The following is a 20,071-nucleotide window of genomic DNA, read 5'->3' as shown; positions in this document are numbered from 1 at the left end:
AACAGTTATTCCCTACAATTTTCACTATAGTGAAACAGCATCCAGTGGAAGCAACCAGAGCATTAATAATCACATCTGGTAGTGATGTTTATTTACTCAACCATCCGGGGAAAATGAGAAAAAATACTGTTCTGGTTGAAATGCTAACAAAAACGTGATAAGTAGCATTCACTGTACTGAGATTTAACTAAAACCGAAGACTTTCCCCAAAGTGTTTCTGATGCCTCAGCTTCTGCTCCAAACGTCCACCCCAGACACCTTATTAAAATGGAAAATATGATGCTTCTGAACCAAAATCCAATCAGTAATTAAAGCTGCAAGCAACGTTGGTCAGGTCCTCGCATCCTTGCTGGTCAGTGAATCCAAGCATGTCCACCAGGTGGCGCTGCAACTGAGAATGCATTTCAGGCTATGGCCCTTTTGATGGCAATCTATCAGAACTGTCCACCAGGTGGCGCTATCACTGTAAATGTATATCGGCCTGGGTATGTTATCAGAGCTGGACTCTGATCACACATGTAAAGTTTGAGGCCGACTGGAGCATGTACGAGCCAGTTACTAGTTGTGTCATGGTGAATTGTTGAAATTACACCAACCGCCATTTCCATGCTCTCAGACTTTTGAGGAGCATTTTGATAACTTTTAATCACCGGTGCCTGGTAGACATCCTGTTCAAAATTCTGTTGGAGTTACCCTGTTTGAGTTAAAAGCTTTTGAAAATGTTTTTAAAATTGTTCCAAAATGATCCAAAATACGACACATAATTTAAAATGGCCGACTTCCTGTTGTGTTTTGGGTATGGCTGTCTATTACATTTTTGTTCGTCGTGATGAGATACTGGGCTGCACAGTGGAGTAAGTGGTTAGCACTTTCGCCTTGCAGCAAGAAGATCCCGGTTCGAATCCCTGGGATCTTTCTGCATGGAGTTTGCATGTTCTCCCTGTGCATGCATGGGTTTTCTCCGGGTACTCTGGCTTCCTCCCACAGTCCAAAAATATGCTGAGGTTAATTGATTACTCTAAATTGCCCGTAGGTGTGGATTTGAGTGTGATTGTGTGTCTGTATATGTAGCCCTGTGACAGACTGGCGACCTGTCCAGGGTGTCCCCTGCCTTCACCCGAGTCAGCTGGGATAGACTCCAGCACCCCCCATGATCCTAGTGAGGATAAAGCGGTTTATAGAGAATGGATGATGAGATACTTATGCCTACCATATTTCATATCTGTAGGTGACGCATCATGGTCATAGAATCTGTTTGAAATTTTACAGGTGGCACTATTGAGCTATTTTGGCTCAAAGCTATGCAAGTTCCATAAAATATCAAATCTTTCACCGTCCTTGATGTGTGTGCAAATTTTCACGTTTTCAAGTATTTTTAGGCCTCCAAAACTGCGGTTCAAAAAACTGTGACAAGAAAATAAAAAGAAGAAACCCATGGATTTCATGATGACTCAGAACTGACCCAAACAAACAGCATTAAACTGGAACCCTCAGAACCACATGGGCCGAGTCTCCAGAGCAGCAGCCGGGGACTTTCAGAGACGATCATCTGAACTGTAAACTCTGGATCCATTTGCTATATCGGACTCTAACAAGACGTGACGCAGCGTGAAACTGACTTCATGGCTTGTGTGAGTGTTTTCACGGTTCTGGATAAAGTGCAGCTGTGGGAACGCTACTTCACATCTACTCAGGAGGACAAACTCAAAGCGACTCAGGAATCTTCAAAAGCAGCTAACAGGGCTCTCAGTCATGGCTAGCACTCAGTGAAACTGATGGGCTGTCACATGGTGAGTGTTTCTGGTCCAGATTAGCAGGCCAGACCAAAGACTCTTCCTTATAAACACTCACTACCCCGCTGTCGGTCCCACTCTTCCATCATTTGGTAGCTATTCACAGTAGTGCAGCTTCTTGTTCTCCTTATTTGATGAGTTGTTTAACATGAGAAACCCATGGTATCTTTAAACAACACCAGATGACACCAATTATCATAGCTACAAACGTTAAAAACAGAAAAAACTCGACAACAGTTCTCTATTGTCCATGACGGCCATTAAGTTGGAAAAGTTACATAACTTAAAGCAATATTTCATCACCTAATGCCATGTCATATTTTTAAAAATTGCCAAAAATAAGGCATTTGAACGAACCGCATTCTGTGAAAAATAAAAAGTCAGAAGTGACTCGGCTCCAAGCAACAGTCCCATGACAAAAATTGAAGGACTTGTCAGCGTAACTCAGCTTAACTGCAGGCTGTGTTTACATATGTCAAGTATGGTAATATCTGAGGAAACATTATTGACATTCATCATTGAAACTTGCTCTGTAAAGGTAACACCCTTTACCCCAAATCGCTCTGGCATCTCCATTAAAAAAACATGTATACAGCGAGGTTTCCATTTATGTCGGAATTCTGTTCCTACAGTGTGATGTAATGCAATTTTAGTCATTAGTTGAAACTTGCATATGTACACAAGTACCTGTGTCACTCAGCTATGTTAAGACTTTCCAAAAAAACAACACAAATGAAAAAAAGTGAATGTAGCTCAATCCAGTGTGGTGTACAACCGGCAAATGGAAACAAAGCCATCTTTCTCATACAGCAGTACGTGACAATGTATCTGTCCGCTCTGCTCACCAACTAGTTTCCACGTAAAATTTGTTTTAATGTCGCAAACGCCGTACGTTGGAATGAAGGAACAAGACTTTCTTAATAAATTCAAGGGAGATGGCGATGTAACCACGAAACACCTTCGGTTGAGGACATCGTAAACCGAGGACCTGCTGTAACCCCCAAATTCATACCATTTATCAGGGTTAGTAATTAAAAAAGCAAAAAGATTTTTCCAATTTTCCTTGAGCTACTCATCAGAGACCTGCCAGTCTCTCTCAAAACATAACCAAACCTAAGCCAAAAATCATGATATTTCATCAAAACTACATTACTCCAAGTGTCTCTTTTCAAAATTTGCCAAAAATAAAGCATTCACAACAGAAAAAAACAAAAAAATGTTGCAATTTGGTGCATCGTGTCCACAGGATCTGCCATTTTCTCGCAACTAGACTGGACTTCTGCTTTGTGCAAATTCGGAGCGGCAAGAGGAGTCCGACGCATCGCGAAACTTTCGATAAACATCTAACCTAGCTGTCGTTGAACTAAAACGAGGACAGATTCAGCAGCTGTATATGTCATTTCTCACTTCTTATGCTTTCAGAAATACTTTTTCGCTGAACTGTTTTCATAATATAAGAGAAAGTTTGCTCAAGCGCCGTCATGTGAAAATGTTTCATGTTTCTTGATGTCGTGAGAAAAATGGATCATGTGGACACCATCAGACTTTCTGGTTGAACTGCAGGCTGTGTTTACGCAGTGGAGATAGAAAACAAGTATGGAAAAAATTTTTAAATAAGTCGTAACGTATCTATAGTATGTAAAGTCCTAATTTATCTATTTTATGTTGGTAACCCCTTTTGGCACTTTTAAAATGTTGTACATTTTGACTCCAGGTTTTTAAAGTTTTTGTAAAATCGAAAAAATTCAACTTCTGTTTTCACGGTTCATGGCATTCTAACATTATACTGCACAAAAGATATTTATGAGTTCTCTGCACTTCTAGCCGTGGTTGTGCTGTTTCCATAGAGGAGCAGGACTTTCTACTGCAGTGAAAAATGGTCCCACAGTGGCTAAAAATGTGCCAGGAATTGCTCAGAAATCAGAGGATTAAAGCAGACAGACAAGGAGAGGGATAAACATCTGACCTGTTTGAGTTGCCGTAGTTCTGCCAGGTCCTGTACTCCTCCATGAAATCTATGTGCTCCAGAGTGATGTTGTAGAAGTCGGTGAAAGGCATGATGGGAGGGGAGGAGACGCTGTTGGCTGCATCTGGGCAGAAGAAATTAGAAAGAGAGTCAGATGTGAGTAAATAATAAGTGCCATGCAGTCAAAACTAGTTTATTCAGGGGGTGTCAAACTCATTTTAGTTCAGGGGCCACATTCAGCCTAATATGATCTCAAGCTGACCAGACCAGTAAAATCACAGCATAATAACCTCGAAATAACCTATTTTTTCCTTTGGTTTAGTGCAAAAAAAAGTGCATTGTGAAAATGTTCACAATGATGGAATGATCTTTTCACAAAACAATATGAACAACCTGAAATGTCTGAAGAAAAATAAGTTCAATTTCAGCAACATTCAGCATCAGTTTATCATTTACACATTACAACTTACAGATCACAGAGTTTCTACAAAGGAACAAAACATTTAGTCACAGCTATCTGGAACTGAATGATTTAGTATTTTACTTTATGATTAAAACGACAAAAGTCAGACAAAAAAGACAAAAACAACAAAAACAAGACTAAATATTACAAAATAAAACACAAAATGACAAAAAAATGAGACAAATGACATGAGACAAAACAAAAAAGAGACAAAAATTAGGCAAATGAACCAAACAAGACCAAAAAAGCCAAAAGTGGGAAACAAAACGACAAAAAAGTAGACAAACAACACAAGGGAGACCAAAAAAACTCCACAAAATGACACAAATGATATACAAAACAATGAATAAAGCAAAACACAAAATTACAGAAATAAGACAAAAACCACAAGTGAGGCAAAGAGACACAAAACAACAAAAACCACAAACAAAACAATAAAAACATGGCAAACGACAAAAGTCGAACAAAAAACAACAAAACGAGACAAAATATTAGAAAAATGAGACACAAAATGACAAAAGCAAGAAACAAAATGACAAAAAATGAAAAAAGTTTCAAAACAAAACAAAAAAGAGAAAAAAGGGACAAAGTGACAAAAAATGGACAAATGACAAAAACTACACAAAATTACACAAATGGCACGAATGAGACTAAAAATGACAAAACGTGAAACAAAACAACAAAACACTAAACAAAACAACAAATAAAGCTAAACACAAAGTGACAAAAATGAGACAAAAAAACACAAGCGAGACAAAAAGGAAACACAAAACGACAAAAGCATGAGACCAAAAACAACAAAAACAAGACAAAATATTACAAAAATGAGACAGAAAATAACAAAAGAACAATGAACAATCTAGTATTTTACTTTATGGTCAAGACAACTTGTCATGGTCTAGAAATTATTTAAAGTTTATAGTTTTACTAATTTACAGTCTTCAGTTAATGTCTTCTCTGGAAGTTTTACACTTTACAAAGTTGCCCCACAGGCCGGATTGGACCCTCTGGAGGACCGGTTTTGGCCCCCTGGCCGCATGTTTGACACCTCTGGGTTAAAGAGACTCACTGAACAGGCTGAGCACTTTGGTTGCAGAGGGGATCCACCAGGAGCATTTGGTCAGAGGAGGAAGTTCGTCCGGTTCGGCAGGAAACAGTCTGGTGGAGATGAACTGCAGGAGGCGCTCTACCAGCTGCCTGAACCGCCTCGCTGACAGCCTGACATGGACACACAAAGTGAAGTAAGTGGTGGCTTGGCAGAGGCAAATCCACACATACCCTGAAACATACATACGCACAAAAATAGACGCTTAAGGGAGTAAAAGAAGAAAAAAATAGAGGCGCTGGATGGAGAAACTGGGTTTCTGGATCGGACTGGGACTAAACAGAACTTGTAATTTGAAGCAGCTTGCTAGTAAATCACCACCACAAACAGCACGGATCCAAATGCTCCTCATTCAGCCAGACAGTCACACAGAAGCTGGCCTACATTTGTACTTAGAGGCAGCGAGTTGAGCCTAAAAGCTTTGACTGGACGAGGTTCATGTGTCAGAAAGTTAATGAACAACGTAATAAATTAACACGCAGACATTTGTAGAGCAACAAAAATGTTTTCGTCTGACTGGACAGCAGCTTAGAATTTACACATCCGTGTCTCTGGCAGTTACTGTGTGGACTCTGTTAGCATTTGATGTTCCATTAAGGCAATATGAGCATCATGACACAAATATGAATAGCCAGGTGTTCATCATCTCACTAATAAATTCAAGAGTCTGTGTATTTGTGTGCGCTTATGTCTGTTCTTCATGTTTTTTGCTAACGGTTTGTTCGATCTACTTCACACTTTGCGGGTGTTTTGCTGAGGACATGAGGAAGTGCAGTGTTCAATGTGCAGTTATTTGGATGACCAGTTCTGAGAAACTCACAAAAAAAGTTCTAGGACTGGTTTTGGTGCATTTAGAACATGTGTGAGCTATCACGAGTCAGGAGGCCGTGTTGTGTTATCAAATCAGATATTTGGCCAAAGAACAATGTTGCGGTGGTTGTCTCATCAATCATTGTTGACATCATATCAAGAGCAGCGGGGAGTCTGAGGCACTCAGCTGCTGTTTGTGGTTTCTTGCACTTGGTGATTCTGTATGACGCTATTTGTCCTTCACTGTTCACTGATGCAGCTTTTACCATCCGATGTTCCTGCTTACGGTATTCATCAAGTTTCCTCTGAAAGAAGTCAAGTGGCTTCTTGACATGACTGGGGTGTAATATCTCTATGTGTCTTTTCTTAATTTGTTTGGCTTCATTCTGTTCGCTGCAACAGTTTTCTGACATAAAACACACAGAGATCTGTCCTCACCTCCTACCACATTCACTGTGAAGCCAAGAGCAAGATAAGCCTCGTCATGTTTTCTTGAATTTTTTCAGGAGGTTGTATCTTGTTTGTCTCCTGCTCTATTTTCCTTTTTGTCCTGGTAAAATATTTAACCATTCTCTGCAACTGCTGACAGTTAATCCCCATGGGAGGCGCAGAATGAACTGGGGACGGTTACCGCGACAGCGCAGTTTGAGTATTGCTGTGGGCCGCGGAAAACAGGCCGACGTTAAAATAATAGTTCAGCTCATTATTTCCACGTAGACGGACCTTTTCCTCCTCGTCGTTTGCGGCCACCTACCACATAAAGAAACACAGAAACACTGGTCTGTAGCAACCATCAAGGGAAGAAAGACCAACTTCCAAACTCGTACAAGACGGATCAGTTCAGGATCACCAGCAGCATGCCTTTTGTTTTCTTCAACACTAGCGAATTTGTACATCATGAATTAATTCCCCAGGGTCGGAATGTAGATCTCTACTGTAACGTCAGCAGAAACGTAATCATCGCTCCCAACTGCTCAACTCACCAGTTTTGGGACTTTATGACTTCTTCCGTTTTTCCAAAATCTAATTCAAGTCGAGGTGTCACCGTTGTTTTTCTTTCAACATTTACACAACAGAACTTTAAAGGAGCATTACAAGCGTCGCAGAAGCACTGGAAGAAGAGTATGACTGCACGAGGAGTCTACGGAGTTGACGGCTAAATTTAAATCTGGCACAGACTCAGAACTTTTCGACTGCACGTCATAACAAGAGAAACATTAAACGACAGTTGGTGACGACGTTAGGACCAAGACCCCGTTACCGGATACCACAATGACGCATCATAACGACGGCTGCTCCCAATCAAAATGTGGATTCCCGCGGAGAACCTCCATGGAGGAAGTTTGCACGAGCGTCTAATAACAGTCAAAAAGTCATTGTATCATCTGCAACCTCCACTGTGGAAGTCTGGCTTTTTTTTCCACTAAACACAACTGTACCAAAGCCTATCACCACCTGATGTGAACGTGTTTTGTACGCTATTTTTTAGTATCTATCAGCTGTATCACATTCTTCTGTTTTGTCACTGCATTGTTCTGAGGAGGCACATTTTCAACATCCATGTGCCAAAAAAATGAATTTCATTTTGGTGCAGGTTGTCTGTAGGAAGTTGTATAAAATGAACTAAATTTCAATCCAAAATTCATAAAAACTCAGAAATTAGACTAGGACAGCTTTTGCTGCGTGACTTTTCAACACTCAGGTCGGCATTCAGGAAGTATTGACATCTGATACCCCAATAGTAATTATTTTAATCTTCTGCATTCAGAGCTGTAGTTTACATCAGAGCAAAGACATGCTCGAGGCTTCGACACTTTCAATTCCAGGCTGGGAAGAGTTGGCGCGAAGCACAACTGTGTGGCCAGATTAGAGGAGGGAAAACAAAGATGAAAAACAAGTCGGTTGCTCACAAGAATGTAACTGCTGCGTTTTGTCAGAGGCCGGGGTCTGCACCAAATGACAAGAGGGATTCATCAAGCCCTACACTGTGGGTAAGATGTGCATGAAAGGCGCGAGCCAGAGCCAGAGAGAGCTTCCTGTCAGAGATGGAAACACTTCAAATTTACGTTCCCGTCTCACAATCAATCAACCTGCTAACCCCGCTGCACGCATCCAAGAGTTATTTAAAGGGCTCCAAATCACTAATTCTCCACAGAGGGCTTTACGATCTGTGGAACATGTGACAGCTGCTCTCCTCTGACCCAGTCTGGAGTCAAGAAAAACAACACAAACGCTTTGAATCAGCTGTAAAATAGCCTAATTCACTCTTTGACGTTTTACAGTTTAAAGGTTTAGCTAATACCTGCTGCTTTGAGGTGCAAACTGACACCAACATGATGAACACACATGCATAAAAAAAACACTTACTTCTTGAGCCAGTGAACCAGGAAGTGGTGGTCGGCCTCAGACAGAGCTGCAATCTGCCTTAGCAGGTGAGCGTAGATCACGTAGGTGCTGGTGCTGGAGTACTGCGGGTTCTACACACGAAACATAGCAGAATAATACTGTAATAAAGCTAACTTATTCCATATTTGAAGAGTTCATTTGCAAAAACAGGTAACTCCATTTTCAGACAACTCATTTTTATTATTGTTTACTTGAGATAAAAATAATAATAATAACACTAATAATTTATTTTTTCTTCTATTTTGTCATGTATTTTCTACTGAGTCAAATCCACTCAACTTCAGTTTGATTGATATGATCTCAAGTAAACAATGAAAAAAAAAGTTTCTGTAAATTTATCCAAACAGAGTTATCTGTTTTTGCAAATGAACTCTTCATTTGGTCTAGAAAATGACTTCAGAAGTTTCAAAGGCTGAACTGAAACACATTCAGGTGAAAAAATGGTCACCACATGGAAACTTCTGGGGCTTAAAGTATGCCAGGTTGGTATAATTTTAAGAAATCTATTTTTTTTGGACTTTGCTCCAATGCTCATAGGTTTGTGCATCTTATCTGTTGTTATTTTCAACAGATCTCTGTCCAGTATACTTGCAACTTTGTTTTTGTTTTTTGTGTAATTTTTGCAGTGTTTCCATTTCTTTGTCGTTTTGTAACTTTTTTGTGCGACCGTTTCTCTTTTTTGTTTTCTTTCATGTCGTTTGTCTAATTTTTTGGTCATTATGCGTCTCATTTTCGTACTATTTTGTCTTGTTTTTGTTGGGGTTGTTTATGTCTTTTTTGTCTGACTTTTGTACTTTTGATCGCAAAGTAAAAAATTCTATCATTCAATTCCAGATACTTGTGACTAAATGTTTTGTTCTTTTGTAGAAGCATTTGGACATTTGGAGTTGTGGTTATTTACAGGTTATCATGCTGTGATTTTACTGATCCGGTGAAAAGAAACTTGCTTCACCTCGGTTCAAACAACCGAGGTGAAGCAAGTTTGCTAATGATTGACAGAAATCTTATTGCAAATGATTACAGTGAACTAACAGAAAGTAAGACGAAGTGAACAGGTGGCTACGTGGGGAAGGAAAAACCACCAGACCAGCCAGGGTGCAGCATTGTGGAAACAGCTGAATGACTATCAGTTACCAAGCATGGTTGTTTTTGTCATTTTACTGGGTGAGATGATGCGTTAAAAGCACTCCAACCCTCACTGCCATTTTATTTTTAAGAGTCTATTTGTCACAACCATGACAGCAGCATGCCTCGGTACCCAAAAACAGAAGATAAGGTGAGAAAAGATGAGAAAATTTGGGCATAAAAAGTGATATTTTTAAGCAAGCATCACTTTGATATATTTTGCCGAAACATCAGTAAATCTAAGAATTGCATCTGACTCTTCCTGCCTCTGTGTCTTATTTAAATTTTGAGCTAAGTTCAGTTTGTTTTCAGACAATAATTCGGTTTTTGCATCTCAAATCACTAGAATCATAAACTATAGATATTTAAAATGGCACCAGTGAAATGTAAGATTGATATATCTTACTTTCTGATTTTTTTTTAATTGCCTGTCGACACACTTTCAGCACAGTTTTTTTTTGCACACTTAAATTTGAGTTTGTTTTTGAATAGCCAGGAACAGTAACTATTGAAGATTCTTAATCAGAAACATGATGAGAAATAACAGTGAAACATTCAGGCTTTTGTCATAAATCATTACAGCAAGAAAGTTATGACATTAAGCTACAAATGTCTTCATAAATATGTAATTTTCTGCTATAAAAATTTCTCGCAAATCACAGTATGTTGTGCAGAAATTGTTCCATAAATTTGCTGATTTGTTTTGCCCCGACATTTGCTCGAAAACATCCACCCGAACCACTTTCTCCATCATTTCTACCGTTATTAATAACGATTTAAGCAGCAAAGGAATCCGTCTGGTCTGGGAACATTTCTAAAAAGAGGGTTCATGGGTCACAACAGCAAACTACTTAGCAAATTTATTTGGACAAGAGAATGAAAACAGAGGGTAAAGTTTGCTTTGGCGGACGTTCTGATATCTTATTAAAGAACTCAGCCAGAAGAGTGTTGGAACAAAAAGAAACGAAGGTCTGAGAAGATGTGAAGATGTTACAGTAAACCAGAAGTTTACAGAAGGTTTCAACAGAATTAAGACATCACCAATCCTTAAAAAGTGAAGAGAGGACATTTTAACTCGGAGTCGTTGGAAGGTTTGAACACAGCTGGAGAAAGAAGGAAAGCGAAGAAGCAGAAACCATAAAGTCCATAAAGGAGGAGAGTCGTCATCAGACGGGAAACCAGCAGCTCTCAACTCCAACATGACCTCACCCAGCATGTGCAGAACCACAGTGAACTACTGTAGATCCCTGCCTTTATCTGATTCTAATTCCCTGAAACCATATATGGGAATTAGACTGGAGGGAGAACGAGGGAAAAGAGTGGCAAAAAATAGAACCAAACCGGACCAAGAAGGATCGGAGAACTGAGCCTGTCAACAGAAATAAACAGGAATGAAGGACGGAAAGAGAAACAGAAATACTAGAGAAAGTGAAGATCAGAAAGGAAAAAAGGAGCTCAAAAGTGAAAGAAACACTCATAAAAGTTGTTGTTTGGTCAAGTTCCAGTGCACTGAAAGAACAGATGTCCTTGCTGACCTCATGTTTAATAGTTTAGGATCAGCGTCGGTGTTGCAAACCGATCATGTTTTTCTTCATAACACTGTGAGATCATCTGCTGACAGCATGGAGATCTAAAGAACCACAGCTGCACATATACAGCAGTTGTAATAAACTCGTAATACTGATTCACGACACTTTATGATGATTTAAGACCCAACTGTTGCTTTCAGCGAATTTTGTGGAAGACGCGAAAACTCCCAAACCCATCTGCATCTGTCTGAGGACATTTGTGCACAAACCACTTTGTCCATCATTTCTATCATTGTTACTCCACCAATGAACATAGCAGAGTAATAAGGCAAAGTTATGTGATGATCGGTGTCTGTCTGTCTGTCTGTCTGTCTGTCTGTCTGTCTGTATCTGTCTGTCTGTCTGTCTGTCTGTCTGTCTGTCTCTGTCTGTCTCTGTCTGTCTCTGTCTGTCTCTGTCTGTCTCTGTCTGTCTCTGTCTGTCTGTCTGTCTCTGTCTGTCTCTGTCTGTCTGTCTGTCTCTGTCTGTCTCTGTCTGTCTGTCTGTCTGTCTGTCTCTGTCTGTCTGTCTCTGTCTGTCTCTGTCTGTCTGTCTCTCTGTCTGTCTGTCTCTGTCTGTCTCTGTCTGTCTCTGTCTGTCTCTGTCTGTCTCTGTCTGTCAGCAACATTACTCAAAAACAGACTAAGGGATTTGGATGACATTTTCAGGGAAGGTCAGAACTGACTCAGCATAAGAAAATATTTGAAATGCATGTTGTCTTAAAAATACTATTATCAAAATTACACCATTTTTAGAGGCAGAAACTGCAAAACTGAGACAAAATTGTTTAATTTTCAACTTTCTAATGACCCTTGAACGTGGCGTCTGGTCAGGAAACGGCACCAAATCTAAACTTCAAAGTAACATTTCATTTAAATTGTTGTATTCTATATGTGCCACTTAAGAATTAGCAAAAAACAAAAACAAAAAAAACAAAGCAGTAACTACAGTTTGCAAAAAACAAAAAATTATCTTCTGTTTGGGGTAACCAGGAAGCTACTAGTGACTCAGCTGTGACCAACAATCACGTGATAAAATTCTGGTTTCTGGTTGAACTGCAGGTCGTGTTTACAGGGAACAGAAAGGAGATAAGCATTGAAATATAGAACCAATCTGCATAGTAACATATTTATAATATATAGAGTCATTTTTTTCTCCAGCATTGCTGTGTGTTGCAAGTACTGATTTTTTTTTTTATGACATGTGGCATTATAACTGTGTCAGACTGCACAAACATTCGCAGACATTCTTTCTACTTCCAGTCACAGTTGTTCTGTTTCCTTAGAGATGCAGGACTATATATTGCAGTAAAAAATGAGCCCACAGTGATTAAATACGCCCAGAAACTGCTTTAAAATCAGAGGGTTACTCTAAAAACACATGCATCGGGTTCAAACTCCAAGACACAGTGTGATTTTTGATGCATATCATGACAGTTTACAGCTTTTTGGGATTTTTATTCTCACCTGAACAAGAATGAAGTAAGCTCGTAGGTCATCTTTTGTTCGAGGCCTGAAAATAAAAACAGAAAAAAAAGAAAGTAAATGCGAGATACTGCAAAAACAACACAACAAAGCAACCTGCATGTCTGTGCAACCTGGATGCTCATTACATGGGAACAAAACATTTAGTCACAAGTATCTGGAACCGAATGGTATATTTTATTTTATAATCAATACCACAAAAATCCGACAAAAAATACAAAAAAAATATTACAAAAATAAGATGCAAAAAGACAAAAACGAGACGCAAAGCAAAAAAAAATGACAAAAAACATTAAACAAAACAAAAAAAAGAGATAAAAAAATAGACAAAAAGTTACAAAGCAACAAAAAATGGACAAACAACACAAGCAAGACAAAAAAAACACAAAATGACAAAAACGAAACAAAAAAATAAAGAAAAAAACACTGAATGACAAAAATACAACAAAAAATACAAGCGGGAGAAAAAAGAAACACAAAATGACAAAAATGAGAAACAAAACGACAAAAACGTGACAAATGACAAAAGTCAGACAAAAACAGGACAAAATATTACAAAAATGAGACAGAAAATGACAATAGCAAGAAACAAAATGACAACAAATGAGGCAAATGACACAAAACAAGAAAGAAGAGACAAAAGAGACAAAAAATGACAGAAATGATACAAACGAAACCAAAAATGACAAAAGTGAGAAATGAAACGACAAAAATGAGAAACAAAACGACAAAAACATGAGATCAACGACAAAGACAGACAAAAAACAACAAAAAAGACAAAGTATTCCAAAAATGAGACACAAAATGACAAAAGAACAATCTAGTATTTTACTTTATGATCAAAACAACTTGTCATGGTCTGGAAATTATTTTAAATTTATAGTTTTACTAATTTACAATTTGCAGTTAATGTAATCTCTGTCATTTTTAACTTTACAAAGTCATCCAGCATGCTGGATTGGCCCAGCTGGAGGGCCGCATGTTTGACACCTATGCTATGGGGAAACAGGGAAATTTGCTTCTATAGCATCTACAGCTTTGACAATCATATCTGCATCACTATCAGTGACACTTGAATAATCTCATCTGAGTTTGCTGGCTTTTGTACCAAAGCTGATAAATAAAGATTTCTGAGTTCTGTGTCGCAGGAGTTGCCTCACCCCTTCCACTCCCTCAGCAGGCTGTTGATGATCCCTTTCAACACCGACTTCTGGATGTCCTGAGGCTAAAACACACAACAGAAACATGCTCAGTGTCCAAAACAGAAGCTTGGATCAGCATCCCTCAATGTCAGTGACCCACAAAGAGAAATGAAAACGGCGGGCGCCACATTTATCTAACCTTTACTTAACCAGGGAGGTCACTTAATGACACACGAGTGTTTGCGAGGACAGCGTGAGGTGTTTGGAGAGATCCTCTGCTGTTTTAACATTCGCAGACTTAACCCTTTGAGCTCTAAAAACTGTCGGGAAGACAAAGAATTGTTGCTCTTTTTTAACTTTCTGATGCGATTTTCTGTCACACACCAAAAGCTTTACGTTTTGAAATTTCGACGAAATCACAAAAAATAAATCAGCTTCTGTTATGTTATCTTTAGAAAACTGCCAAAATCAGACTATTTAACAAAGCTATTATTTATTATTAAACAAATTTTCAGCATGTTTTCCATGCTATTATCATTCTTTGAGCTTCATTTGGACCTTTTTATTTATGTCATCTTTTTTTCTGGGAGTGATTGAAGATTTAGCTTCATCAGTTGTTTATCTTGATGCAATTATGAATGGAAATCCACAGTATTTTGAATGTTTTTTTTTGCTGATTGTCTCAAATTTAATCACATTTTTGCTAAAATTGACCACAGACTAATCGTGTCAACATGGCATGAACAAACTACCCACTGATGGACTATGTGCACATGAATGAGACAACAAAACCTACTGCATCTCCACGACGATTAAAGAGACACATGTACAGTACAGATATCGTATATACTTTAAAATCATAAAGACTACTCAGATTTTTAACTTTCCAATAGTTCTTTACTGTCTGCTTTGTGCCTTTCAGTCAGAAAAACAAATTAAACCTAAGCCTGAATTTGCAATTTTTCCACTGAAACCACTGTATGCTCCGTGTCTCGTTTAAAAAAAAAATCACCATAAATGAACCAACTGCTCTAATCAGATTCTGTAAAAATCTAAAAATTCTACAATTTTCTGTTCAACTGAAAAGCCACTCATGATCAAGCTGTCATTGAAAGTCACATTATAAAAAATCTGGGAACTTTTGGCTAAACTGCAGGCAGAACTGAGAAAAAACGGAGACTAGACAAGTATGGAAAGAAACTCAAAACATACACTACTGGTCAAAAGTCTGGGGTCACCCAGGCAATTTCATGTTTTCCATGAAAAAACACACTTTTATCCATGTGCTAACATAATGGCACAAGGGTTTTCTAACCATCAATGAGCCTTTCAACAGCATTAGCTAACACAATGTAGCATTAGAACACAGGAGTGATGGTTGCTGGAAATGTTCCTCTGTATCCCTATGGAGATATTCCATTTCTAAAATAAGTCTGGAGTTCCCCCTAAAATGCCATTTTTCCATTGTTCCAACCCCTGATGACCAAACTGAATCTCAAATAAAACAGTTACATGAAATTTAAATCTCCTTTTGCAGTATTTTTTTTTTTCATTGATGTCTCTTGTAATTGTGGGGAAGTTTTTTTATCAACATAATATTATAAATAATAATTATTATGCATGGAACGTGTGTCCCACAACAATCCTGTTAGCATAACCTTTTAAGCTGGTAGAAGAAGAAAACAGTGGTTCACATGATACGCTGGAATTAACGTCATCAACCAGTTTTCCTAAAGAATGGGTAGAGCAAAGCTATGTCTATTTTTCATATTATCATCACATTGTCAGCCTTGATTAAATGTCTCACTCTACCTCATACTATCAGGATCAGACTCATTCTTTGGACTGTTTTCCATCAGTCAGTTTGTCCTCTTGGTCAGCAGTAACAGCTAGCTAAATACACACGTGGACAAAATTGTTGGTACCCCTCAGTTAAAGAAGGAAAAACCCACAATTCTCACTGAAATCACTTGAAACTCACAAAAGTAACAATAAATAAAAATTTATTGAAAATTAAATAATCAAAAACAGCCATTACTTTTGAATTGTTGATTAACATAATTATTTAAAAAAACAAACTAACGAAATAGGGCTGGACAAAAATGATGGTACCTCTATAAAAGATTGAAAACTATTTGACCAGAGTGACATGATTAACTCAGGTGTGTCATTTAATTGACATCACAGGTGTTTCCAAACTCATAATCAGTCAGTCTGCCTATTTAAAGGGAGACAAGTAGTCACCCTGCTGTTTGGTGAAAAGGTGTGTACCACACTGAACATGGACAACAGAAAGCGAAGGAGAGAATTGTCCCAGGACATCCGAAAAAAAATGATAGACAAACATCTTAAAGGTAAAGGCTATAAGACCATCTCTAAACAGCTTGAAGTTCCTGTGACAACAGTGGCTCATATTATTCAGAAGTTCAAGACCCACGGGACAGTAGCCAACCTCCCTGGACGTGGCCGCAAGAGGAAAATTGATGACAAATTGAAGAGACGGATCGTTGGAATTGTATCCAAAGAGCCCAGAGCAACCTCCAAAGAAATTAAAGGTGAACTCCAAGGCCAAGGTACATCAGTGTCAGATCGCACCATTCGTCGTTGTTTGAGCCAAAGTGGACTTCATGGGAGACGACCAAGGAGGACACCACTGCTGAAAAAAACTCATAAAAAAGCCAGACTGGAATTTGCAAAAATGCATGTTGACAAGCCACAAAGCTTCTGGGAGAATGTCCTTTGGACAGATGAGACCAAACTGGAGCTTTTTGGTAAGGCACATCAACTCTATGTTCATAGACTCAAAAACCAAGCATACGAAGAAAAGAACACTGTCCCTACGGTGAAACATGGAGGAGGCTCAGCAATGTTTTGGGGCTGCTTTGCTGCATCTGGCACAGGGTGTCTTGAAAGTGGGCAAGGTACGATGAAATCTGAAGACTATCAAGGCATTCTGGAGAGAAATGTGCTGCCTAGTGTCAGACAGCTTGGTCTCAGTCGCAGGTCATGGGTCTTCCAACAGGACAACGATCCAAAACACACAGCCAAAAACACCCAAGAATGGCTGAGAGAAAAGCGTTGGACTATTCTAAAGTGGCCTTCTATGAGCCCAGATCTGAATCCCATTGAACATATGTGGAAGGAGCTGAAACATGCCATTTGGAGAAGACACCCATCAAACCTGAGACAACTGGAGCTGTTTGCTCATGAGGAGTGGGCCAAAATACCTGTTGACAGCTGCAGAACGCTCATTGACAAATACAGAAATCGTTTAATTGCAGTGATTGCCTCAAAAGGTTGTGCAACAAAATATTAAGTTATGGGTACCATCATTTTTGTCCAGCCCTATTTCATTAGTTTGTTTTTTTAAATAATTATGTTAATCAACAATTCAAAAGTGATGGCTGATTTTGATTATTTAATTTTCAATAAATTTTTATTTATTGTTACTTTTGTGAGTTTCAAGTGATTTCAGTGAGAATTGTGGGTTTTTCCTTCTTTAACTGAGGGGTACCAACAATTTTGTCCACGTGTGTATCTAGCTTCTACTAATAAAAATGTTATCACTGATGTGTAAGCTGAGCCAATCAAGTCTTTGATAGTTTATTACCTATTATTGATGAATATGGAGCAGAAAATTGTATCAGAGAAGGTCCATTTTTTAAAAATTTTGAAGCCCAAATGTCCTCCAATTCTGGAATGAACTCATATCTGTGTCAAACAGCACGGAAGGCATTTTAGGTTATCTTTACATCTAGTTTGCGCCGTTTCCAGCAGGACATCATATTGCACTAAGAAACTGAGTGAAGTTCAGGGTTAACTGAAAGAAATGGATCCTGGGAGAACATTTGAATTAATGTCACAGTAATATACTTGTGGTTGAGGCTCAAATCTCCAAACTGGTGCATTGAAATAGCATTTTTAGCATGTAAGTAGCATTTCAAAAGTCCAAACATCCTCATCCTGATATTTCCACACAGCTAACAGGAGCAGCTTGATTTTTACAATGTTCTTACTCCAAAGTTTGCATAAATAAGAGTGTGTATAACTCACTGTGCTGAGCAGAGCGTCGTAAACAGCGTTGACAAACTTGGCGTTGACTCCTGAGTCCTCTATCGTGTTAAACAAACCGTTCGCCTCTCGCTGGGAAAGGAGGAAAACATGAAAACAGCGTCTGGTGACAGTTTAATGCCATTTCGTGTAAAGAAAAAAGAGCTAAAAACAGCAGCAAAAGTTACCTTGAAGGCAGCGTTGATTTCTATGAAGGAGTCGAAGGTGGTCAGGTAAAACTCCCGGACCTCCCTCCAGTCGCCTGATTGGACGGCACGCTCCACGTCGTCCCTAGCAACACAAAGACACAACACATCAAAATAACAAAGTCCTGCTATTTATTTTTATGTTTTGAGCATTAATGTTTGCTTTTGTGGTGCTGACATGACGATAAAAGGAGACTCACTGGAACTCCTTGGTGGTTTTGGTCCTCAGAGGGATGACGGGGTCGCAGGGAAACGGAGCTTTGACCTCCGGAGGCAAAGTGTCGATGGAGAGTCGCTGCTTCTGACGGACATTTCTGCAGATTGGAGGCAGCTCTCTCCCTGCAGGACAGAGAAGAAATCACCATCATTTACCTAAAGAAAAAACAAGTCTGAGCTGCTCAAGCTGCAGCAATAAAAACAGTCAGTCAACTGAATCCGACGGAATCAGTGACATGATAAAGTTCTTCCTCCAGCTCCCTCTGTCCAACATTGCAATCAAAAGTTCTTTGCCTTCCAGACCAGTGTCTTCTTCTCCTTCCTTCATGTTGTGCACGGCCTGCCAGCCCGTCTGAGACTATCAGGTTTCCACAACAATGACCAGCTTCTTTGCGGTGTCTCACCACGTTCAGCCAGGGCTGGTCTAGTTGCCTAATGATGGTTGACCAGCGTGGATGTGAGCCATACAGCGACTCGTTGGTGAGATGTGATTTCCAGGAGATGATTTGAAGCATTCGTAACATTCTGGTATAAGTGGTGTAAGTGACTTCGTCAGTGACAAAGAGTCGGAACCACAAAGCCAGATGATTCCACTGACACCTTGAACACTCTCATTTTGGTTGCCGTTTCAGTTGGAGATCCTATATTTTTGACATTTTTGAGTGCAATGCTCTCCAAGCTTTACCATTTTTTCTTTCTATATTATTGAAACTCAGATCCCTCGCTGTATTATGTGGACCTACCAACTCTGTCGTCACACTTGAGTTTGCCTGTGGTTGTAAACAGAAGACAAAATGAAGACAAAGACTGAGAAATCCATGCTACTGCTGTCAGACTCTGACAATGAACGCCCTGAGGAGCAAGACCAAAGTGCCTAGCAAGAGACAGAGCAGTATTTGGTGGACTCTACTCGAGTCCAGTCTGACCCACTTGGATGGTGGAAACAAAACTGTGACCTAAACTGGCAGTAGCCAAATGCTGCCAGTGCATTCCGGCAAGTTCCACTTCCTCCTCCTTTCCTTCCTCCTTGACCGATGAGCCGAATACTCGTCATTAATTGGGCCCAAATATCCGGGGCCCAAACGTTGCTATTCAAACCAGCCTTACTCTCTAAAACATTTGACCTGCCAAACACTCACTTTTTTAGATACCTACAAGTCAGGTATTTTCTACGGGTTCAGCTACCAAGCTTCCCTGGGGCTCCTGACCAGAATGCCACTGATGTACTTCTGAGTCTGCACCCATCACGAAAAATTTAATATTCATTATATACGACAGGCTGGCCAATACAGGTCTCACTTGACAAAATTAAAACCTCCTGGGAGCAGGACTTGAACTTGTCAATTTCGAGTCACACATGGGATTCCATCTTCAAGTGGGATAGACTCCACCCCCCCACAACCCTAATGAGGATTAAGCGATGGATGGATGGATGGATGGAAGGATGGATGTTCACCTCGGACCACTTTTGATAGACCCTGACCACTGCACACCGGGAACACCCCACAGAAGCCACAGTTCTGGAAACGTTCTGACCATGTCGTTTAGACATCACAGTCTGGTCCTCGTCAAACTCGCTCTAATTCTTACGCTTGCCCACTTTTCCTGCTTTTGACACATCAACTTTGAGGAAAAAATGTTCACTTGCTGCCAAACATATCCAACCCACTTACAGAGGCCATGATTAAAGATAATCAGTGTTACTACCTTCACCTGTCACTGGTCAGAATGTTAGAT

The 20,071-nt window shown here is 39.5% G+C and overlaps 1 protein-coding gene across 1 annotated transcript in view; it reads right to left on the bottom strand.

Annotated features, from left to right (window-relative positions):
* hectd2 (HECT domain containing 2) overlaps positions 1-20,071 on the bottom strand; it is a 95,572-nt gene that overhangs the window by 57,957 nt on the left and 17,544 nt on the right. The window contains exons 3-10 of the mRNA XM_051959947.1: positions 18,319-18,457; positions 18,101-18,203; positions 17,916-18,005; positions 13,881-13,945; positions 12,703-12,748; positions 8,505-8,614; positions 5,292-5,440; positions 3,760-3,883 (exon numbers count right to left, since the gene is read on the bottom strand). Coding sequence (XP_051815907.1) covers positions 3,760-3,883; positions 5,292-5,440; positions 8,505-8,614; positions 12,703-12,748; positions 13,881-13,945; positions 17,916-18,005; positions 18,101-18,203; positions 18,319-18,457 — 826 coding nt within the window. The remainder of the gene's footprint in view (positions 1-3,759; positions 3,884-5,291; positions 5,441-8,504; positions 8,615-12,702; positions 12,749-13,880; positions 13,946-17,915; positions 18,006-18,100; positions 18,204-18,318; positions 18,458-20,071) is intronic.

Source organism: Acanthochromis polyacanthus, chromosome 15 (genome assembly GCF_021347895.1).
Source record: "Acanthochromis polyacanthus isolate Apoly-LR-REF ecotype Palm Island chromosome 15, KAUST_Apoly_ChrSc, whole genome shotgun sequence".
In the NCBI taxonomy this organism is placed as follows: Eukaryota; Metazoa; Chordata; class Actinopteri; family Pomacentridae; genus Acanthochromis; species Acanthochromis polyacanthus.
Note: the sequence above shows the minus strand (reverse complement) of the source record. Positions and strands in the feature narration are given on the sequence as shown.